General features: G+C 35.3%; 3 protein-coding genes and 1 long non-coding RNA gene across 6 annotated transcripts in view; 1 reads left to right on the top strand and 3 right to left on the bottom strand.

Annotated features, from left to right (window-relative positions):
• Window positions 1–2473: 2473 nt before the first annotated feature.
• LOC107216944 (membrane-associated progesterone receptor component 1) lies at window positions 2474–8645 on the bottom strand. Its single transcript, XM_015654281.2, has 3 exons — window positions 8217–8645; window positions 6291–6440; window positions 2474–5659 (listed from the first exon to the last, which is right to left on the bottom strand). The coding sequence occupies exons 1-3, from the start codon at window positions 8530–8532 to the stop codon at window positions 5544–5546; spliced, it is 582 nt and encodes a 193-aa protein (XP_015509767.1). The 5' UTR covers window positions 8533–8645; the 3' UTR covers window positions 2474–5543.
• A 1473-nt stretch (window positions 8646–10118) lies between these two features.
• Window positions 10119–23894, top strand: part of LOC124294998 — a 128537-nt gene continuing 114761 nt past the window's right edge. The window contains exon 1 of the long non-coding RNA XR_006904901.1: window positions 10119–10429. This is a non-coding gene — a long non-coding RNA (uncharacterized LOC124294998). The remainder of the gene's footprint in view (window positions 10430–23894) is intronic.
• LOC107216940 lies at window positions 12150–12866 on the bottom strand. The gene has a single exon (XM_015654276.2). It carries the CDS (start codon window positions 12732–12734, stop codon window positions 12477–12479), a length of 258 nt encoding a protein of 85 aa, XP_015509762.1. The 5' UTR covers window positions 12735–12866; the 3' UTR covers window positions 12150–12476.
• Window positions 14982–23193, bottom strand: LOC107216939 (WD repeat-containing protein 19). Of its 3 annotated transcripts, XM_015654275.2 has the most exons (19): window positions 22965–23190; window positions 22051–22430; window positions 21670–21880; window positions 21227–21339; window positions 20699–21116; window positions 20157–20390; window positions 19964–20089; window positions 19549–19846; window positions 18719–18917; window positions 18542–18639; window positions 17989–18271; window positions 17600–17828; window positions 17258–17510; window positions 16875–17185; window positions 16515–16761; window positions 16178–16384; window positions 15800–16086; window positions 15557–15633; window positions 14982–15358 (listed from the first exon to the last, which is right to left on the bottom strand). In XM_015654275.2, the coding sequence occupies exons 1-19, from the start codon at window positions 22977–22979 to the stop codon at window positions 15235–15237; spliced, it is 4110 nt and encodes a 1369-aa protein (XP_015509761.1). In that variant the 5' UTR covers window positions 22980–23190; the 3' UTR covers window positions 14982–15234. The 3 variants fall into 3 exon arrangements, with proteins under 3 accessions (XP_015509761.1, XP_046598826.1, XP_046598827.1); XM_046742870.1 differs by lacking the exon at window positions 15557–15633 and having other exon boundaries at window positions 22965–23191; XM_046742871.1 differs by lacking the exons at window positions 14982–15358; window positions 15557–15633; window positions 15800–16086 and having other exon boundaries at window positions 16194–16384; window positions 16515–16631; window positions 22965–23193.

The following is a 23894-nucleotide window of genomic DNA, read 5'->3' as shown; positions in this document are numbered from 1 at the left end:
GTATACAAATCGGATTCCCGTAACGCGGCAGATGATTCGCTCAAAACAATTATCGTGCATCCTTACGTTCACTAATTTTTCAACTATTGTTAAATATTTTTAATGGTAAAACATATCTCTGTGTATAAATGTAATATATCTAGAACGCTGACTCGGGCACACCTGTATTAATAATTTACTCTGGATATACATGACGAAGAATGGGTATCGGGCATTTTATAATAATACAAATAACTTTATATTACAAGTTATTCACCTATTATTACCATATAAATGGCTATTATTAATCGTTTGTGTTTATTCGAACATGAAGGGAAATTATTATAAGTGTCCTGATATAGTTTCTTCAGATGCATCCATTATACTTATATAGCTATCTTTACAGGATTACTATACTTTCAGTGGGTCAATCCACAATCGCAATATAAAACGTAAATTGCAATCAAAATTTGTACCATTGGACTGAAGTAAGGATTTTTGAACTCACCAACAAAGCTGCGGAGAAAAGAAAAATATTTTTTACAGTAACGAAAAAATGGCAGGTACCGTAAATGAAGGCCCGTCAATGAGCCAACCCAAAATCTTTCTATATGATGGTGATGCTACAAAGCGAAATATTATAGAAAATTTCCTCGGTACGTATTTCGGTTTTACATTTTCTATACGTTCAAATTTTGAGTTCTGGCATTTATTTTTGAAAATGTTTCCAAGTGTCCTTTGGCACATTACATTACATTCCTATGCAGCAAATCGCGATACAGAACAGATACTTCCAACGGAGCTTGAAGGGGTCCGGTACGAGTTGACTTTGTAAGACTGTTCAAATCGAGGTACGCTCACGATATAATTATTATACTGTAAGAAGTTCAATTTTTTAGAACCTAACGGAAAGGGTCGGTAATGTGCAAAATATAATACAGATTCAGTTCACGTGCAATGCTCTCATTACAAGGTGTATGCAGACACGGAAATGAGGTCCAGACTTCCAACATACCTAAGGCTGAATGTAAAAAGTGCAAGATTTCAAGAGCCGCTATAAATTTGTTTTTCTTTTTTGCCAGTATAGTACATACATAATTCTGTACAATTGCTGATACTCATGGGCGAAAAAACCAAAAAAAAAGATGTAATAAAGCCTGAAACTTTGATTGTCAGAAGAATTTACATTTTCCAGAAAAAGATCACGGTATGATCGAATTAGTATTTTCTCAATTTGTAGAAATTACACACGTCGACTCTTGAGGTACTCTGACATAAATAGATATTAAGAATAAAAGTTCTAAAAAAGTAAAAAAAATATCCGTGTGTGAAAAAATCAGCGTTTATTTGAATGCGGGGCAAGACGAAAGCGCGTAGATCGGAGTTGTTCTCGTCTTTTACCCGCTTAGCCTTAACAACTAGCCAGGGTTTATCCCCAATCCCAAAAGGTGAAAGCCCAACTGGCAGGGATGACACTTGATCGATCGTCTCACCCCCGACGCTTTGCCGTCGCCCCCTTCGAGCGGCGCGGGGCGCGCGGTAGAAAATTGTTGTGTGCGTAAACGCGGACCGCAGCGATTACAAGAAGGTAGGTATAACGAAACAGGGACGAAAGATGCCTACGCGTACCGCCGCAGCCGCAACCCGGCCGACACCGAAAGGCGCGGACCGAGCTGAAGTTGGCGGGGAGCGGAGGCATTTTGGTCGCGTGCCGTTTCCTCCCCCCCAAAGACGCAGCCTTGCGAGGGCGATTGGACACGATTGGAGATTGGAGAGCGGTGTCGGCGTGGGACGATCGTAGACGCGGGCCTCACAATCAGCTCGGCCCTCCTGTCGTTGCGCACGTCGACCTCGACGCGGCGCAAGCTTGGTAGAAATTTCTAACGTGGTAGGTATAAGGAAGGAAATTGTGCGCGGAAACAGACGACGGAATCGTATATACAGTTTCGAATTTATTCTTGGAACGATAATGTTAAGTATGCCTGAAACTGATGGCATTTTTATAAAAAATGTTATTATTTTCAATGAAATTTTTTAAGAGGAAACAGAATGACGGTAATAATAAGTCTGTGGATAAATGCAGATAGTCGGAGGAACGTAACTATAACGGCTATGGCTCCCAATTTTAACCGAAACGCGGACAACGCTTAATAATTGAGGATTTTAGGTCACCGCGAGTATCCGGGGGAGGGGGAATATCAAACCATAATATGATCAGCTCCATGGATAGATGGAATTAAATAGTACCCTGTTATCAATTGTTATTAGAAGTTTTTCTCTTCATTGATTACAAATTGGACACAGGAAAACTGGTTTGATAATTATTTTTGAAAATTTTAAGATTGAAGGTAACAGGTTGAGGTCAGAGTTATGATATTTTAATCATATAACTGTTTATAAAACTTTGTAAACAATTTTCAAAATTATTACTTTACTCTAAAAGAAGGATCAAAAGGACGGTATAGAGAAGAAACCGACTCACTACACATAGAACTTAAGAGAAACAATTTAATTAACAAAAAAAAAACGTTGATATATTCAACTGATATAGGAATATATGGTAAATCACCCACTACCGTTCTACACATAGGCCAATAAATTGAAAATATGTCTGACATAGACACGAAGTTTCCATTATTCATCAAACATTACAATACATGAAAATCGATGAATTTTCATTTTTTTTTTTATAAAGTGGTACGAAATAAGGCTGTTCACGCGTATGCGTACTTAAAACTTCAGATGCAAACAATTATGAAAAAATGAAGACAAAAACAGTCAATTAACGTGAAGTGCCCTATATTGTATCAACATCTCAAAACTTAAATCTTGTATGCAACTTAATCCACTTACTACTTGGTTCGTTAAACTTCACCATTCCATATACTATGTACAATGCACACTCTTATTAGTTACAGCTTAAAAATCATCTTCGATGATACAAATACTAATTCTGTGGATAAGATTTGCCGAATTTCACTTGCAACTAGAATGAATTTTACTGGGTTGAGGTAAAAATTCTAAGTTTTTGTAAACCTGAATACCGACGCTAAGTGAAAACTGACTGGAGTTAGTAGGAGGTAGAAATATGTTATTCACTTTGTTGTGAATGTCACTAAAGGTTCAGATATTTCAAACTTGAAGTTATTGACAACTGATGAAACTTATAACCAGTTGCTATCTGAATGTAAAAAAAAAAAACATGAAATTGTAGATGTTATATCTGTAGCCTTAGCAATTGATAAATGTAACTTTTCATCTATCTCAACTAAAATTAAAACATATTTTTAATTACGCAAAATATCGATGATAAGCCTAGACTTCACAAAAATCGGGTTAGTCCAAAATTCAGTCTTTTGCACAAGCTGTTGGTTCTTGACAATTGTTATGTTTTAGTGTCGCCTTACATACAGTTATCAAAATTAAATGCACATTGTTTCTTATTAATTGAATCTCGAAGAACTGTATTAGTTTAAAAATTTATTACGATTACGTAATAAAAAAGTATGCTACGAAAAAAGCTAGATCTGGATAGCTTCGAAATGAATTGATTTAGTAGTGCAATCATTTTAATCTAACACAGATATAAAAAATGATTTTAATATCACACTAATTATACAATACATTCCTTTTCTTGTAGCTCAATCTGTACATAACTTTGACATAAATTTTCTCAATTGCGTACCTTTAGCGCTATTCATCGAACTATTAGTTTGTTTTTTTTTTCTTGATAAACGCTTCTCGTCTGTAATAAAATTTGACAACTCTACTTTTTCAACAACCAACAGTTTGCGATATTGGTCTTCAAAAACAAACAAATCCATGCTATGTATGACAATATAAACAGTTTAGGCCTGGCTGGTGTGATATGCGTATCAAATTTATTATATGGTAGATTAATTTTCCACTGAGTACGAAGGTTTTCAAGTATGTAATACAGTTACGCTATGTCTTACTGAAGTTCGAGAATGGCCATTCAGCGCGATTACCCAATTTTTCCCCTGTGGTTGTGACAGATCACATGAATGTAAATCAGTGTTGAAAGTGAAAATGATCGAAGAAGTTGCCAATTCGCACAGCGAGCTGAAATATACCTTGTATATTCTACTACACAGCAAAATGAGAAATTTACTAACCCCAGGTAATTTTTCTTACGTATAGTTTACAGTACGATTTTCAATTATTTTTTGTTCAAAAATATCTAACATTATTAATTAACGTTCAATTTTTTAAATAATTACTCTTATTAATAATATACAATCAAGGACTGGTTTGACTTTGTTTTTGTTCTATTTACTTGTTTCTTTGAATCAAGACTCAGCCTTACTCAGTTAAAGATACTACAACTGGAAAGTATAAACGAGAAATTTACTTGTTTGGATAAAATTATTTTTTTAATCGAATTAAGAAAATTCCTGACAAGTAATTAGTCGGTATATAAATAGTACAACTTGAATTTCTTCCTAAAAATTCTTACATACATCTTTATAGAATATATTGATCCAATGGTAATTCTAATTGATATAATAAAAAAAAAAAAAAAACTGTACTGTTCGAACACAGGTTTTTACCAGGTTGACAGTTACGTTTGAACTTTTCACCAACTGGTCATTCGCAAAACGAGTATATATTAAGTTTGTTGAATTTTTATACATTTAAATTTGTACAAACAATTACTAACAATTAAATTTTCAGTTTTTGATCGTAAGATTTTTACGTACTGCAGTAGAGCTGGTCTTGTGTTCCCTATTCAGAAGTGTGTTACGTACGATTATGCCATACAATTTGTTTTCACTGAAAATTATTTAATTCATATAATTTATTGATAATTCAGGTACGAGGCATTTACCAAGCACTGACAAACGCTCCACGGTAATAAATTACGGATGGTAATGTACAGATATACAGGGTGTCTAGCAGTTACGGTAATAGGAAAAATAATTGATAGGCTCGATAAGACAAACTCCTATTTTCCTCTGTACATATCACAATTACAATATCCAGAAGTGGATTAGATATCTTTAGTGTTTATCAGTTTCATTTATACGTACATCCCGAATGGATAGCAAAACACCCTGTACTTGTTACATATAAATGCATACTTGTTAAATATAGCTTAAATTGTTAAATAATGAGTTTCAATCAGATTTACTTTTCAACGTTTCAATTCAATATAATGCTGGTATTCATTACTAGTAGCTTGTATTCCGTATGCACCGCTTGAGTAAAGCAAAATATTCTCAAATTCGCACGTTCATTGATTCGGTGTTCAGAAAGAAATTTCGAATATACACGTCAACTATTGATTCAAAAATACAAGAAACCAGTGCCTAAGTCATATTTCTGTGCAATGCTTGTTTTCAACGTTTAAGTATTTCTAGCACTCCTGTTGCAATATTACAAACAGATTAATCTTACATATTGTTAACTAGGATGGTACAGAACGCGATTAAAAATCTGTAACTGCTTCTGCGGGTCATAATTTTTATAATTTTCAGATTATCATTAAATGTGTGGACAGTATTTCCGATGATGTATCTTATTCACATCGTGCGCTGGAGCGGTCAATCGTCCTTGGACTTGGATTCAACTTCTTGTTGGCTGCCTTCTTCTTCTTCGTCAGAATAATTCGTTGGCAATTCACCAGGCTTCAAAAGTCGTCCGACATATTCGTATTTTTCTGTAAATGAAATCACGAATCTTATTTTATTTACAAATACATCTAATTTACTTTATCCAAGAACCGAGTTGAATTTTTTCCTTTGCTAAAAGTTGGAGAAACTCCATATCATGCACATGTGCTTTTTACCTCAAATGTATGGGTTTTGTTTCTTTTATTTTATTTTATGATAAACGAAAAGGTGCATTGTAAGTGCTAACTTGTTGTGAGCATTGAATTAAAATACAATTTATAAGCAATGTCTTATTATGCAGGCCTTGAACTTTGATCTTGTGAATTTCATTTGGTAACCCAATGAAAAGTGGGGGCTAGATCAACTGCGTATTTTAACAGACACAACTGAATTGGATATAAATATAGTCGTTAATTCCTAGTTTACACGTGCAGTTTTTGAATCGAAATCTATAAGTTCTCTTTGCTATTCACGTCTCATTCTGTATAATACATCCTCATATAACTTTAACAAATCCAATGGTTTTATTTGAACATGTAATGCTCCCCCATAGATAAAACAATAGTGCCTGAATGTTTTCAGATGTATAATATCAAATCATGAGGCATCTCTGTGTTAATAATGAAATAATGCCTAGCATTTAAAGTACAAAGTATAAGGGGAGATATTTTATTGAACCTTTGAACTGTTCTTCCCACTCCCTGACAGAATCCATTTCCACGGAATTGAAATCACTCAAATCATCGTATTCGTCTGTCCCTGGGACGACGGAAAAAGTTGCAAGACCACGACTGGCGTCTCTGCCTGCGAATGCTGCATAAGGTCCACCTGAGAATTAAATAAAAATATACATATTTTGTATCATTAATTTTATTGACAAAAACTGACAATTATGTCACTTCCAAAGAGATACATATTAGGGTGATTCCGACTTGTTCTGTGTAAAATGTAAAAATTAGTATGTTGCACATTCAAACACACATGATCAAAAGGATACCACAACTGATGTGTGTTATTGTTATGAAATAAGTTTATGTACGTACATCAAAAGTTCTAAACCAATCCACATTGTGGTTGGTGATGTCCTTGGAGTGAAATTATAGCCGACTGTGGTTTTATTTATAATAATAATAAAACAATTGTTTGAAATCAACCTGGAGGAGATATCTCCAAAAACTTGTTTCAACGATATCAAATTTTGCATTTTTCGATACATTACACTGCTAATTGAGGTCTACAACGTTCTGATGTAACTCAATATTGAATGAGGTAATGAATTATTGACATTTCTGGATCAAACTGTTCGAGTACAATTTTCCAAAAACTGTGCAAACTTTCATACACATCACGAGTTATCTTATTGTGAATCTTTCCTGAATTATGGTCAAACAAGGGTATTTTAGAACACAATCACAGCATTTCTTTCAACTTTCAAATAGTCTGCATCAGGTAATAAAAGAAATTTCCGAATCTAAAGCAAAATTTAGAAATAACAAAAAATATTACCCGATTATCAAATACATACCACCTTGACAAAAAAATTGCTATTTTTATCACATTCTTGCGGGCTCTTTTTCAGCAGCATTTGCGGTTTGAGATTAAAGTGTAAGAATTGCAAACAGCCAGGCTTTATAAAAATCACAGTTTATGATATTATTTGCCCAATTTCACGTAAGATGATCAAGAGTGAAAAATCAATACATCTACATGAAATTCAGCCAATTAGTATCGAAACATTAATTTTGTCAGCTGACTAATGTTTCGTGTCCCACGAGCAAAGCATTTCATTCTGAAACTTATCAAATACATCAGAAACTTTTATTTACTGATCAATTCATCAGTAATGCAGTTCGAAAAAAATTTCAGAATCCTGTTCAGTTAAAAACTAATTGATGGAGAAAACAGTACGAATTATCATATAACGGTACATCTATTTCACCATAGCTATATGGTTTTTTGTAGTTGAGAATGTAGTCTGGAACCATTGATCACTCGCTGACTAGGAATTACGTATTGTGCAAAAATCGAGGAAACATTTCAAATGACATATTATAAGCAAACTCAGCAAATACAAACACCCTGGAGAATGGTATTATAACTGTAAAAAAACGCGTGTTTCAGCTGAATTTACCCATTCTTACGAAATTTGAAACGATATCTGACGTGGTTTGGAATTCTTGATAACGGGAGCCTTGGCACACATGATATGGTTAATGAGTATATCTGTTGGCGTCAAATGCAGGTAATTTGCAATGATGAAACATAGATGATGATAGAGACTACTTGATAAAGATCGGACCAAAATATCAAATTTTTGTCAGCTATTGATGATATTACAATCGGTTAATATTACTGTAACATCAAAAGCATGATCGATCTTGAGGCTAAATGAGCAACGTCATTCCATTGCGTAGAGAAACACTTCAATTTAGTGCCCGTCATCATTTTACGCAGCGATATGCGACGATGATAACCGAATGAATGTGTGCATCGCATCGTGTACCGTCTATTCAGGATATATGTGTGCGATGAGCATACGCGAGCCGAATCCTTCAAGATAACGCGGATCGAGGAACGCATCGAGAATAATAAAAATGAAATTACCAGGACCGTAGAATCTGCGTCCTCGCGTTACGTCGTAAACACTGCCGTTGACTGCCATCAAAATTCGTTTGTCAGGACCGTTTCCATCGTATTGTTTCAATTGCTCGACAGTGAAGTCCCGTTTCAGTTTCGGCAATTCTGGTTCGACGTGTATTGGCGCCTCGACTTTCGTCTTGTGTTTAATTATTTTGTAAACAAGTAGCGCTATTATTCCAACCAGTACAAGGTTTATCGGAGATGTGAATATTTCACTAATAACATTAGTAAAAAGCGACCCGGAACCGGACTCGGCAGTGACCCTGCCCTCTTCGGCCATTTTCACTGCGGTTGACGGATTTCGACAACAGACAACAGACAACTGATCAACCGAACCCACTTTTCGACATTCCCAACCAGCACTCGCATGTTCGCCGGGAAGCGAGGAAGGAAGTGATGATGAAAACCTTGAGATGACGTCACTGGTTAACGTCTTCCTCACTCGGTATGCTGCCGCATTGGCGCTGCTGTCGCCTACTGCTCATAGACTTATCTGACTTATAGAGATAGACTCCGCGGTCCGTGCACGGAGCTGAAACCCTAATTATAAAGAGGAATCAACAGCAGGAACCGACCTGTGACTTTCTCTTTCTAATTAGGGCTCCAGTTCAGGGCACGGACCGCGCAGTCTAATTCTACAAGTCTATGTTACTGCTCCTACAGGGCTAGAAAATTTGGAATGATTTACGTCGATACGCTTTGTCGGTATTTACTTGAATCACATTGATGCGGCAGCCTCGACGATCAACGCGTCATATTTCAACAGATTGGAGTGAATTCCGCGCCAGCTCTAACTCGGCGTATTGGCAGAATTCACCCCAATCTGTTGAAGTGTAACCAGTCGATCGTTGAGGTCTGGCGCGTCGATGCTCCGTGGAAGTACTCCGCCTTTATTATTCACCTATTTTCCGACAATCATCTACTTCTATGACCTCGGTAAGGAGTTGAGGTTACTTATTGCAAAGTACTTGACGTGGAACACTTCAAATTTTCTCTCTGCGTTAGTGTTCCTTATACTCAATTTTCATTGATCTGGTGATCTGGCGTATTACCCACACAGAACTACTGATTGTGAGTCAATCTCTTCACCACATGCAAGTTATGCCGCATTCTAATGTTACAATCTGATGATTTCTTTACAAATTTTGAGTATTCAAATTATCCACCTGAGAAAATGTATTTTCACATATTTTCTCCTATTTTATACGTGCTTTGAAGAGAAAGTTTGCGTCTTCCACTGCATCTGGGGCTTCATTCGCGCGAGGATAAGAATTTAGGAGTTCTAAATTTAAGAAATTGCCATAATACAATAAAACGTAATCGCCTCGTTTTCTCGGTAACCATCTTAGACGAAAATGCAGTGAGCGCAGTTTTGTATTTGGAATCAAGAGGTACTATAGCGAGAAAAAATTAGCTGTATCAAACCGCGCATCACAGCCTAATATTAAAAATATGATAACCATCATTTCTTGTTCTACATTTTTTAAGTCTTGTTATCACAAGCGTTACAAAGTATAGTCGTTTTCCTATTTTGTGCGCCCGGAGCTCACTCTTCTTAAAACTCTCACGCATCCACATCCGTTCCACCGTTCGTAGTTTTTCGTTTTCTAGCCTTCGCTGCGTCACCTCTCGGCTAGCTACTAAGCACGGCACCATGCGCTACACGTACTCGTTCACGCCCACTAACTTAATAATCTAACATTGCGAAATTCGTTTTTCCAAATCGTTCCGATTGCTTCGTGTCCATAACTTAGTTTACCTCTAATTGTACAATTATCGTGTGTAATTAATATTTTTTCAAATCTACGGACTACTCGTGTATAATGCGTAGTTCTATAGTTACAGCGTCAGGTGGCGCAACGCTACCTAGAGCGGATCTCTCTACGGCGCGAAAACAGAGGCAGCAGCAGGGATTTTCAGTACGCTACGATCGAATGTGGACGTTTGTCGGTTTGGACCGCAATAAAGTATATTTATTCTTGTTGTAATCGCCGTGCATTGATATAACACAGTACTGTTTTGTGGAAGTTGTCAAATAATTATTCAATGTGTACAGTGAAATAGTGCCGTTGACTCAGTGCGAATCATAGTGGTGTAAATGCTCAACGGATGAACAACCGCAATGCCGCGTCGATGCGAATCGCAGCTGTAGCAGGACTGGCCACGAGTATCGTAAAGTAAGTTGAGTTGACATTCTATTAAAGGAGTAAAGTTAACCGATAATCATGAGCAGGCGTTGAAGTTGCTCCGTCATTTTATTTTTAGTCACTACGGTGAAATTATTGCGATTTGCGAAGCAGTTCTACATCATTTTTGCTAGATCACCAATTTTTTTTTCAAATTAGTTGATCACCTCAACGAGTTGTACCAATAAGTTCAAACGCCGATCGCAGATAGAGATAAATGAGCTTTTTATAAACTTTTTTTCGCGAAATTTAGGTGTCGTTTATAAATAATTTTCAGGCTGCTAAATCTGACTACTAGCAATGTTGAAAAATTTGTTTTTTCCCTCGCTCTCACGTATGCAAATTCATTTTTCACCTGTTTATAAAAATTCTTAGAAGAACGAGTCACGTAGAGTGGCAGCAAAATATTGGAAGGATAATCCTGTTTTTAATATTAATTCGTTCGAGATAGAACGATTAATCTTTCGTTTTTCACTTTGATTTAACATCTGCTGAATTTTATACCCCATTCTCTACAAGTTACCTTGAACAATATTTACATCACAATTTCTGAAGCATGAGAATAGGTATTGATGGATAAAAAATGGCAGCGAAGAATTTGCTACGCTGATTTTTATCACCACTCTGTCGATGGAAAATGTCGATTCTCATGATCATTTTTCATTGTACATTTACAGCGACACATAGTTTACTATTGTGGCAGCATTTTACTATCTGGAAAAATCTAGCCTACCTTGCGTAGACCTCTAGTTACAATGTCGTCGGGTAAAAAAATTACAGTTGCTATGGTGGACTTTTAATGACCCTGTAAATAACACTTATCCAAAAATGATACGAGCTTAATAAATGAAGCTATGTCAAATAAATGTGTTCGATTTCGTTACATATTTAATCAGAGGTACTATTTACCCATCTGCTTCAGCAACTCCTACAAATCTCAAACTAAAGAAATAATCATATTCATTCTTACCTCAGTTCGGCACTTGTAGACCAATAAAGTTATACAGAATTGACCTATATAAGAGCATATAGCTGTTGCGTGCAAAAAATATAGCCCCGCCTAACCAAGTCAGGGACATACCTAGGAATCACGTTTGCAAAGTACATAAGTAACGAGTCCAAAACAATAGAACAGGGATAGCCAACTTGATTAAATCCGAAATGCACTGTCTACTATCCAGACTCAAATCTTTACCACAGAATTAAATGTATTGTTTTACAGAGTCCTGTATTTTCTTTGCCTTATCGCAATCTCAACAGTCATGATTGCCAAAAATTGTGTTTATGATGTAAAAATCAAATTACAATATAGATGAATCAAACATTTTTCAACTATATTCAAAAAACTGGATTTAATCCAACAAAATCTTGCTGAAAACGTGAAGTAAAGATGATTAGGATTGTGGGATGTGAAGGTAGAAAAGAAATTATGCAACTTCTTTGTTAATGCAGGAGTAGACAAGATTTCTCATACCACCACAAGGTATGAATGACATTTGAAGGATGTTTCAGACCACAAGTTAATTTCTTGTATTCCGTGTGTGTGCATACATCTTTATGTCTATTAATGTACAGAAAATAGAATCTTGACCTCACGTGATTGAGACGAGTTTTTATTGCCAACATCTGCACATTATTCGTAATTGCTTTAGTTCATAGCACTCTGCCTATTCCTGCATGTAAGTAAAAGAAGTAAAATGCAAGTTTTGAGAACACAAATTTATTTGTATGCGTTAGAAAAAAAATCTACAAGTAACACAACATTTTTAGTATCTTTTAAAAGCAAATTGTTCTCGCGAAATCTACGTTTGAGTGATTGTTATATCCATGTGTATTACATAATTATACATATACTAATATGCGTAGGACAAACAACAAATCTACAAGTAACACATCTTTGACATCTTCACAAAATTCATTTTGCTTGCTACATATGCGTTCGATTAACACATATGAAACGCGACATTTACTGCGTAGTACGTAGAGGTCAAGCAGAATCGGTGCGATGTTTAGATGATATTCCCCTCGGATTCTTGGCTTACGGTGTAGGCGTGAACAATGCTGCCATGCAGGCAGCTTCGCAGGTGCCAAATGCAGTATTGCATCCCACCAGGGCTGGGACGGCCGCAATTTGCGCTCCGGGTACGGTGCCGAAGGTAAAGCCTGCCGCGGCGAAGCAGGCGGTCACCAAGGCTCCACATCCAGCGTAGCAAATGCCAGCCGCCACCGGACCAGCTTCCACGTTGATAATGCCGGCCACAAGCAGCATGAGCACAGCAGATGTTGAAATTTTCATCTTTGCGAAGCAATGAACTTTTTTTTGAACGAAGAAACTTTAAGAGTTTAAGGAACTTTGCTTCCTAGCACTTTCGCACTGTGCGAAGAATCGGGCGACAATGACTTGAAATGGCGATGCGGATCGGGTTCTACTTCGACGATCCAACCGACGTAGTTGCGGGATTCCCGGCTACGTTCGTAATCTAGACGTTTGGTGCGCATCCACTACGCGCGTCCCTTTCCTGCGTTTGACTCGGTCACTGAAAGAAAAAGAGGGAACTAGCCGCACGGATATTTGTCACTTACGAACGCAGCCCGTTTTAGAAGTTTCGAAGTCGACAGCTGCGATAAACGCGTTCATCTTCGATACATCGACGGCGTAAGTCATTCTGCATTCAATTCTTACTGCGCGTCGCGGCAAGCCCGGTTTAAGAATAATCATTTTCTTAGGTAACGAAACTTTAATACTTTTTAAATCAGTAGAAAGAGTTTATACTTAATGCGCAAATAGTTTTAACAATTAATTAAATCCTACGATTTATAAAGTGTACACACATTGATAACGTGACCAGAGTTCTTACCAATTTATTCTGCAGTTGAATTAACTTGCTAAGCCGATTGCATAAGAAGGGCACAATTTAGTAGGGATCTAAACGAAAAAATTTACCACGGAATGATTTAGACACATACAGACGTTACATTCCTCCTCAGTTATAACACTAAACGATATTGTTTTGTCCAAACAGAATTTGTTTTCTAGTTTTTGTTTAAATCTGCACCACAAATTTTCACTTTTTTTACGATTTTTTTTTACCCATTACTGTTATTATATTATAATTTGTGAAGGTAAATAAACTGTCATCCATAATAGTCATTTCATGGTATATAACAATCATTAGTCGGTGGTTATTTATTTATTTTTATTTTTTTCATTAATTACAATGATACATACAGTGTTGCTATTTTGAGTGAAATGGATTGCGTGTTATATACTATCTTTAATACTGCAAATCATCTAAGTGTACTTTAGTATATTGAACTACAGGGTTTAAATGATCTATGTACGCATAATTGTGTAGATGGTACATGAAACTGATAATTTAATAAGAGAGTAGCAAAATCAAAGTACAGCAATGTTACTATTGCCAGCAAATTGGATTTTTGTGTTTCAATGGATAATCTTATAATATGGATAATCAATTTTGAACACACTTGTGAAGTCAATGCATAACGATAAATTTCAATTTCAGTCAAATTTTTGGACTCATACTTACAACACTGTTGATTTAGAATGAATTTAAATAAAACTGTTTGTATGAAGTAAATGTGAAAAAGTTTGAATACTGGCAAAAAAAAATTTCATTTATCCTCTGGTACAGTGTATGATAGCAGATTTACAGTTTCGCTTAGGCACAGTGAGAGTATTGCAATCATGAGAGATTATTGATAATTGTGAATTCCCAGAATCAATCTAATAATAGAAGCATTGGTCCTCTTACTCACGTTATTGATCCACTATATTTTGGCGAGTAATGTTTAGAACTCCGAATTTGTTTTCGATATGACACGAATGTTTGTTTTCTAAGGAATGCGCGACGGTCGAATTTCATGCATGATGCACGGTCTCGTAATCTTGGCAATGTTGATCACGATGATCACGTAATATCTTGACCATTATTGCACATCGCATATCAAAAAATAACGGATGTGTTTTCTCTGGAAAACCGGGCTTTAGTCTGCATATTATAATTGCCAAATATTGTTTTAGATCCAACAAAATGATATTCATTTTTTCCTACATCATAATACTCATAGGTCAGAATTGACTGCCATGTTTGATTCTAGTAACTGATCTGAACATTAAATAGAAACATGAAAATATAGTTTCCAATCTCAATATGATGCATTATACTATAACAATATCAATTACGAGTTAATGTATATGATTTAGCTATTGTAAAAAACTATACATAAAATTAAAGGCAAGTCGTATAAGACCAATTATTGATTGTCAGAATTATATTTGAGGCACTAAATTAATTGTAAGTGTGAATGCGAAACTGTGGCCTTGGAAATACGATACAAAATATGCTTTCAAAAACAGATGAACGTGGTAATACCTTCACAGTTTTTTTGTAATGTCAAAAATTTTAATCTGTGTTGAAACATCTTACACACGATCACAATTATTAGAATTGCAGAATTATCAGCTAAAGTAAGCAGATGATAATTTCCAAATTCAAATGCTAAAATAAAAATATTATTGGTTTCTTTAGTACATGTATACCTTTAATTGTTGCATTGTTCTTTTACAATTCAAGTCCTTAAGACTGTCGAATATTGCATTATGTGCTTTAGGGTTTGCATTACATCATATGATCTATATTCTACAGTGATATGTGGTTACATCAAAAAAACTTCGAGCTGATTAAGGCACGATTTGCTAGTCAAATTATTTTTCCATCTTATAATTCGATATGTATTAACGGATGTTAGACTCATTCCATGAGAAAGACGGCTTAAGTCTTTGATATGTTTGAATCTTGAAGATCAAGATATGGTCGTATATCGACAGTTGACGAAACCATGTTAACATCCACATGTTCTGTACACATTGGACATGTTTCTTCTGTTTCAATAATGCTGCATAGAAAACCAAGTTAATCATTAATGAAATACATGAAGGGATAGTTCAGGAGGGTACGTTTCAGATAAATCTTTAAAATTTTGCAGTTACTGGGAATGATCTGCTGAGTATCTAAATATCTATAGAGAGCAGAGTATTACGATAATAAAAATAATAAATAATAACACAGATGTGTTTACGATAACAATACTGACCGCAGAAACTCAGTTGCAATAGAAGGAAAATCACATTGTGGGCAAACTGTAAAGTCATCTTCCAGAATATGACGACCCTAAGCAGAGATAAATTTAATTCAAATATACAATCGTAAGATGGAAGCCAAAGTATCTTCCATAAAAGTACCAAATTATTAGTAAACAAATCTTAACAAAGTTTGAAATGACTGCTAAACAGATACAATTGATTCTGCAATAGTAGTAACTATCATAGAGCATTACCGTTGCTATGCAAAAGGGTATTGTGTTTTTACACTTGTCACATGTGACCTCCGTTTCTGGTAATCTATGTTTACAATATGGACATGGTGTCAGTGGTTCATTCTCCAATTCATTGTCCTTGGTCTTTGGAGGTTTCCTCACAATGGCTTCAATCTTTTTACTGTACTTTGCATCAATTTGAGATCGGTATTCAGGGCGCATAAGCATTGCAGCAAAATTAAAGGCTGAATGCTTTAGACCAGCTCTGTGACATTCTATCACGGTGGATGTCAAAATAGGAACGATGTCTGAAATTAATACAATATGTTGATGTTGAATGTATGTAAGTAAGCCTCTAATTCAAGCTATCTTCAAAAAAAAAAAGTAAATAGTACTTACGTGATGGAAATTTTGAAATATTGTTTGCTACCCTTACTAACATTCGAGCACCACGCAAATGGTCGTTTCTTTTCACATGCAGGCGCACCAGTATATATGAATGTAATAACCTTAGATTATTTTGCATTTCCAAAGGTATGTTGATTTTGTTTCTTTTCAGTTCTTGGTACATACCAAACAGTACATCGTGAGCATTTCTGTAGTTTCCTGTAAATTAATTAACATATATTTCGAACTCTCAATTTTTTGGCATATATTAGTTCAAATATAAACATTCGTCAACACTAACTTAAAATTGTTAGACCTTCAGTGACGTTTCGTACAGATTTTCACTCACCATTGATTTGCTCCTCATTCGCAATAATGATAGCAGTTTTTGCAGCTTCTCTGTATTGTTTCCTAGCCATATACAGCCTGAAGAGATATTTTGGATCCTTTGGTAATCCGTCACCACCTAACAAAAAGTCTATAAGTTGATTTGCTAATTTTTCATCTTTTGATGATGCTACAGTATCTATTGATAATGTAAGAGCTGCGTCGTCATCAGCTGCTAGTTGAGCAGCTTTTAGCAAATGTTTTAAGGCCTAAAATATAAAAAGTTATACTCAGATTGGAACGCACAATAAAGTGTGTTTACAAATGAACAAATTAGACATATCAATTGACAAAAAAAAGACAGAAAAATTCTTAATCATACCTTCTGATATTCCTTCGCATGAAAATAATACTTCCCAGCTAATAAACTATTTCTTTGTGATTCAAAATGAATCGCAAGGCTTTTGAAATCTTCTATTCTGACATTGTCATTGTCAAGTGTGGTAACTAAAATATCTCCGTAGAGTTCCATTTTTCCATGTTGATTTGCCAGCTGGAAAGCCTCGTCGTGACAGTTAGAAAGAATCAGAAATTTAATGGCAGAATTATAGTCGTTCATCCTTTGAAAAAATCTGGCTACCATTTTAGCACCTTCAATACTCTTTGTCTGTTGAACAATTTCAACGCTTCTAGCTGCAAATTCATGATATTGCATTACTATCAGTCAATTCTTATTTAATAATTAAGATGATACACAAATATTACCAGGATTATTCAAATGGTCCAAGTTGATTCTAATTATATTATCAAAATCCTTTGCAGTTTCATATGCCTTTGCAGCTTCTTCATATTTTCCTTCAAGTTCTTTAGCTTTAGCAAATTGAATGTGAATTTTCGGAGATGATATTTGCGGCAAAAGTTGACCAACCTTGTGCCAGTTTTTTAGTTTTATATATGCTGAAGCAGCTTTATCAAAATATTCGGATTTTTCATACAAAACTGCAGCTTCACTGAATTGCTATAATTATAAAAAGGCTTCGTATAAACATTAATGAGTTGAAAGCTAAAATCCAAACATACTATAGAATAGGGTAATGTGAAAAATACCTTCATTATTTCTAAAATTTCTGCACACTCTTTTCTTAGAGACCGTGGACTGTCCACATCCATGGCTATGCTGACACCTTTTCTACTGTCTCCACATCTTATAGACATTCTTGCGATGCCCGCAAGACATTGACTCCTATGATTGATATTTTGAAAGGCCAAAGTCGACTGAATGTTACTATCGACCAATCCTCGTTCATAATTAGCTAAAGCTTTTGGATAATTCCCTCTGCAATAATAAATCTGAACAGGTTACGTCCCACAGCGTATCTGACAATTATCTTTGTTCTACTTAAAAGACTTTCAATTGCTGAAATTTATGATAGTCATTTATGTTGTTATATGGATCAGCTATGGCATGTACCACGTGGAATTTCAAAAAGACCTACGTAAATTCCAATTGCTGAGCATATTCTCTAGCTATAAATGGAATCTCTTCTGGCTTTAATTTCTGTGCTAAATTGAGAGCTTGTTCCCATTGCATCAAATCTCTTCGTAAATTCAAAGCTTCAACCGGTTGGGAGGAGCGTAAGAAGAACTTTTCAGCTTGATTGTAGTCCCCCAGTAAGGTTGATGTGTGGCCGCATAATAATGCAAGTTCATCTATGTTCTCTAACTTTTGCAGGGACCACACAGTTGACACATCTTCTACGTGTCTATAAACTCGTAATGCTGGAAACGATTATCATTGAATACAGAACAATTCTACCACTCATTATACCGTTTCATTTCAAACGGGAAAACTATGTTTAATGAGTAATGATATTTCTGTCCATAAGAAATTAATGAAAATCTAAGATTTCGGTAGAGACGTCGTATGTCTTGCATATATATGCACGGCTGACAAAATAATTCTACAAATGCAGAACCAATATACAAAATAATTTGTTGATTTGCTACAAAATAAGGCTCTATGTGAATATAAATATGACTTGAGCTCACCAAATTCTATGTTCAAATTAGACAATGCACTTGTTCCCAAAGATTGCCAGCATTCACGATCATTCAATTTGACACATGCGTCCCAGGCATGTTTGAACCTACTCAAAAAAAGAATAGTCACTTCGCTGTGAAGGTTCTAAAAACTCGAGAATAGATATATAGATGTACAATGCAAACCTTCTACATGCGAGGTGATTTGCTAAAATTTCTTCTATTCTTTTCGTATCAACAATATTACCGATTTCTTCGTGTGATGATAACGTTAGTTGCGTTAATCTACTACCAGCTGTACTTAATGTTACTTCACCAGAATACATCAGCATTGGTAAAGTTTCCACAGGTAATTTTGTTTGAGAGACTTTCACTACTTTGCTTCCTGAAAAATAATAACGTTGTTCGTATAATATTGTTATTTTGCAAACTTGGAACAAGTGAATAGGGAGAGTGCTAGTTAATCTCTCAATCGAAATTTTCAATAGTCAAGTTAGTCGAACTTTGCCTAACAGAGTTGATGGTGGGTTGAGCAATTCGAAGAATATCGCAAAATTGATTTTCGAAACTTAAAAAACGAGAAACCAGACTAAATAGCTGCATTGCAATGACAGTAAGAATGGATCAGGTGTTTTTGTACCTTTGCAGTTTCTAGATCTAGAAAAAGTTGAAACGACTGCAGACATTAAAAACTTGAATTCTATAAAGGGATATAATTTCTTTTCAACGAATTTAAAAGGTCTCAGGCTATACGTTAAATATTTTCCGAATTTGAATTTGAAAAACAGTTTACATATTTTCGTTCCTGTTCCTATTGTAAAACCTGTAAAGGTATCGCTTCACCATACCAAACTAAATACAATAGTTTTCAATGTGTCACGTTGTTGTTGAACTTGTGTGAATTGCTTGCCGCTACTCTCAACTTCACTGCAAGTGCTAAACCATGTCCCTGAGGCACTCTTTTACGCTCTGACATCTTCATGGCTGGTGTCAACCATTTTAATAATTATGCATACCTTCTATATGATATTTCACAAAAATATAAGTGACGATAATGGATTGATTGTATACTGCGAATACGCCACGCTCAAAAATATTTTGATCCCATATAATGCCTTCTATTGAGTCTGGACATTCTGGTATTTGAATAATGTTTTCGTTTATCGGATCGTAAACATATGCATCATATTTTTCATCTACAAAAGACAGCTGTGTTCCATTCGCATCTAGATAAATTTGTTTGATCCCACTATTGTGTGTGACTTCGCTAGATTGATCAAACGCCTCCAAGTAGAAATATACTATCCGTCCCATCTGTAAAACATGTCATTTAATTAGTAGATCGAATCGATTTTTGAAAAACTCGAAAAATATGGTTTATTGAGTATGTAAAATTACGCATTTATATTTGAGTCTTCTATAAAGTCTTACATCATTTCCGTAAACTAAAAAGTCGGGCGACAAAGCATGGCACGTTATTTTAGAATCCAAAGTGTTAGTTTGTGGAAATATTTTTGATTCAGTTGCACCGTTTGCCGAGTCCTGTTCCGTTTCTATCTGAAATAAAACCGCCAAGATTTTAATTCTTTATCTCTTACATTTTGCATACACAATGTAAACTCACAGTGTGTAATTGAAGCTTTCCATCAAACAGAACGGAAACAAAAGTTTGATTCAGGCATATACTCTCGACTGTCCCTAAGTAATCCCTTTCAAAATGTACAGGGTGATCATAATTGAATTTTGTTAAATTCCAAAATAATACTCTGTTATTCAAAGCTGCTGCTAAATGCAAAGGACCGACAGCCATTACAGATGGTTCTATCAGGGTATTGATTGTCTGCGGTGTTGGTTTACTCTGAAAATATTCATTTGTGTCATTATTTCCATATTCGGATAATAATATATCTATGAATATTTCGTAACGTCACATTTATTTTAAGCATGGTTATACTGATACAAACTGGATATGAAATACCAGATGGGGAGCTACAGGTGTGTAATTTCTTTTTAAAACATCCTAATCTTACCCAATCAACTTTGGTACTTAACATAAAATTGTACAAATAATTGGATTGAATCCCTTTTTTTGTCATTGTTAATATATTTTTCAGCTTATTTTTGCACCCAATTATTAACCATATTATTTGCACACAGTTTACGTACCTTATCAAGCATATATAAATGTACAACCACTTCAGTCAGGCTTGTTAAAATGGCAATTCTATTTCCACATACGCTGGTTATTTTTGGTAATTGCAATAAATAAATTAAAATGTTTCCATTGTGCGTCGCGGCGGCTAACATACTACCATCGGATGACCATTCCACGTGACTGATGCCTGTCTCTCCTGCCAAAGTTATCACTTTATTGGTTTCTTCTAAATTTTGTATACTGTGTACTTTCAACGTATTGTCGCCACATGTTACAAGTTTTCCAGCGATATTGTTCAGTGCAATATCATTTAAAGAATCTCGATGATTTTTGATTTGAAATAACTCTTGTCCAACTTCTTTGATATGCGTTGATATTGCTATTAGAAAGCCAGCCTCGAAACCAACCAATATGTAACCATCGCCATACCTGATTCACATTTTATAAAATACGCGATATAGATATTAAATTTTTTCGTTTTCTGTGATCAAATACCAGATATATTGTAGTAACGTATGCATTTTTCATAATGAACTCACCACTTGTGAGTTACGATTTGACCATAGCGCTTTTGAAACGCCAATTCAATGGGATTGTCTGGATCCAAAACATTGTATAAAAATAATGTAGTTTTGCTGACGACGAGCGATACCTGTTAAATAATACGGTTGATTATTAATTGCTTCGTACTTTTAATTGCTCGTTTTACCAATATCATACATACATCAATTAATTTTACTGCTATGAGCAATTTTCACCTGATTTTTTTTATCAATAACTGAAGATATGATTCAACAATTGAATTACAAATCACCCACCTTCTGTACCCCAAGAATAAACTAAATTTCACAGTTTCTTAAATAGATTTGAGAGACACGAATCTTATAAAGGGATCAGGTTGTGATAAAAGCATTCTAATATAAAATCGAGTCTTTTTTAACTAATAATTTCTTTGAAATTGTATATCAAATAGATAGCATACTGTGTTTTCACCGCCGATTCTCTGGTCCATTTTCATTTCACTAAATTGAAGGTCGGATGGCTCTCCTTGTATTGTTATTTCCCTACGTGTATCACCTTCGCACGTACTGATCGATAATACCTTATCTTCACTTGCCAAAGCAAGGAGGCCCTCCAATGACCAAGCGCCGCAAACAATTTTCTTTTTGTGCTTACCTAGAATAGGAATGCGTCTGAAAAAGAAAATTTGATATATCTGTAACATCTTATCAATATAAATTGGAAATGAGAGAATGTTTTCCTATCCATAAAGTTTTAAATCATCGAGGGTGTGCAATATAATTGGAAAGCTATCTATATACTGATAATGACTGTTCTATTTTATGTAGAAAAGGTCACGCACTTAGCATTAATATGATCGTAAAGCGCTAGGTTTCCTTTTTGCGTACCCACTGCAAGAGTGCAGTTCTTTTTCGACCAAATCATGCAAGTTAAACTATCTCTTAGTCCCGTGTCTATTTGGGATTTTTTTCCTGTCGTTGCATCCCACAAGGTAATAGCAGATGATCCGTTTGAAATCATAGCCAATAAATCTCCGTCGGCATCCCAACCCATGCCCGTACATAAACCAGGTAGTTGAATACGGTCTTGTATTTCCCCTTGGCGGTTGTATATCACAACTGCGGAATCGCAACCAGTTGTAGCTAAATATGTACCGTTGCCAGGGCGCCAAGCAATGTACACGTTTCCAGGACCATGCGGTTGGTCCAAGCGGTATAAAACCTGTGCACAGAAGTAATCGATTCAATTCACAATACGCAGAGATGAGAAAGAACTGTTTTACTGTGAGATGTCGCCAATATACATAAATTTTGTTTACGAACTCGAAAGCAAAAATAGATATCACGATTTGCGGACACACACAAAGCTAGTGTAAACTAAAGTGAGTTGTGTACACGTAAAACTCAAGTAAGAGAACTGATATGAGAATAAAAATTTGGAACTTTGGTGGAAAAATAGTGACTAGATATAGAAAGCATTAAAAACTCAGGTGCTAATTTTACAGTTAATTTTCAATTTGCAAACATCTATACTTGACAATCGATGGATTAAGAAAAAAAACACAATATTCAGGTGATTTTAAAAAACATATTTTACCTCATCAAGAAATGTTTAGGTAACAGCACAGGGGTGAGAATTTGTAATTAAAATGTATATAAATGAAGCTCTTCATTATCTGCTTGAAGCGTATTGTTGAGCTTTAGTTTTAATTAAGTAACGTAATAGTTTGATGTTTGACATTAATTCATAACCTACCTTATCTGATGCCATTCTTGCAAAATGGCAAACAACTTGAATCTTTACTAATAACTAATACATGGGACAGAAGTCATGATTGTTTATGTTAGCATCAACTCATTACACTGATATCGATTTATTTGACACATTTTCAAACTGAATGTCACTACAATCTCCATGTTGTTTATTACGTATCGCGTTTGGACGCGTCGCATGCAAGGCCGCAAACAGGGAGATCGAGATTTAAACTAGCGTGTGAAACTGTATAGGTGTGTTTCTGCCACGGTGTAAGAATAAGAGGTGGTCCGGTGTTGAGCTCTGTGGTTATTATGTCTTAGTACGACGGAAATCCGCCAGGGACCTCATGCGTCGGTGAGGATGAGGTAAACAATAATGGCGGCGATCTAACAGACAGTATTCACGAAAGTTTGACGTTTGCATGTGGAAAATCAAAACTGCTGCTGAAGATTACACGAATACATTAATATTTAACAAAATAAAATAATTTTATGATGAATGTATGTGACTATAGAATATAGGGTCCTAGATCACGCCTTCGGAACGCCGTAAAGAGATTTCGTATTTACGCCAAGTAGCACTAACATCTGGCATCTCATTTAATCTCATTCGAATGTATTTGATTCAGCACGGCCACATTCGAAACAAACGGTTTTCGAAATAGATATTTGGCCTGAAACCTTGCTAAAAATCTAGAATTTTTTTAATTCGTTTAATTTCATGTACGGATTGTGCAAATAAACAGTTTTAAATGAATTTTTGTTCAAGATGTTCTGTGCAGATTAGTTATTTCTTTGAACGATCTTGAAACTTTTGCCAAAATCTCATGAAGACATTATTCTTTGAGAATGACTAAATTTGTTTGAATTTTAGTAAGAACCCATTTTTAGAGAGGGCTGACATCGATGAGCGTTTCAGATACGACTTTTA

This window comes from Neodiprion lecontei, chromosome 6 (assembly GCF_021901455.1).
Source record: "Neodiprion lecontei isolate iyNeoLeco1 chromosome 6, iyNeoLeco1.1, whole genome shotgun sequence".
Lineage (NCBI taxonomy): Eukaryota > Metazoa > Arthropoda > Insecta > Hymenoptera > Diprionidae > Neodiprion > Neodiprion lecontei.
Note: the sequence above shows the minus strand (reverse complement) of the source record. Positions and strands in the feature narration are given on the sequence as shown.

What these genes read in the sequence shown, in the direction of transcription:
- LOC107216939 (XM_015654275.2), bottom strand. An exon ending in ATTTATATATGCTTGATAAG is followed by an intron (nt 20,391 to 20,698) that starts GTACGTAAACTG and finishes GAATATTTTCAG; the next exon opens with AGTAAACCAACACCGCAGAC. An exon ending in AAATTTTAGAAATAATGAAG is followed by an intron (nt 17,511 to 17,599) that starts GTATTTTTCACA and finishes TTATAATTATAG; the next exon opens with CAATTCAGTGAAGCTGCAGT.
- LOC107216940 (XM_015654276.2), bottom strand. Translation starts at nt 12,734, where the DNA reads ATGAAAATTTCAACATCTGCTGTGCTCATGCTGCTTGTGGCCGGCATT.
- LOC107216944 (XM_015654281.2), bottom strand. Translation starts at nt 8,532, where the DNA reads ATGGCCGAAGAGGGCAGGGTCACTGCCGAGTCCGGTTCCGGGTCGCTT. An exon ending in ACGCAGATTCTACGGTCCTG is followed by an intron (nt 6,441 to 8,216) that starts GTAATTTCATTT and finishes TTTAATTCTCAG; the next exon opens with GTGGACCTTATGCAGCATTC. An exon ending in GTGGGAAGAACAGTTCAAAG is followed by an intron (nt 5,660 to 6,290) that starts GTTCAATAAAAT and finishes TTTCATTTACAG; the next exon opens with AAAAATACGAATATGTCGGA.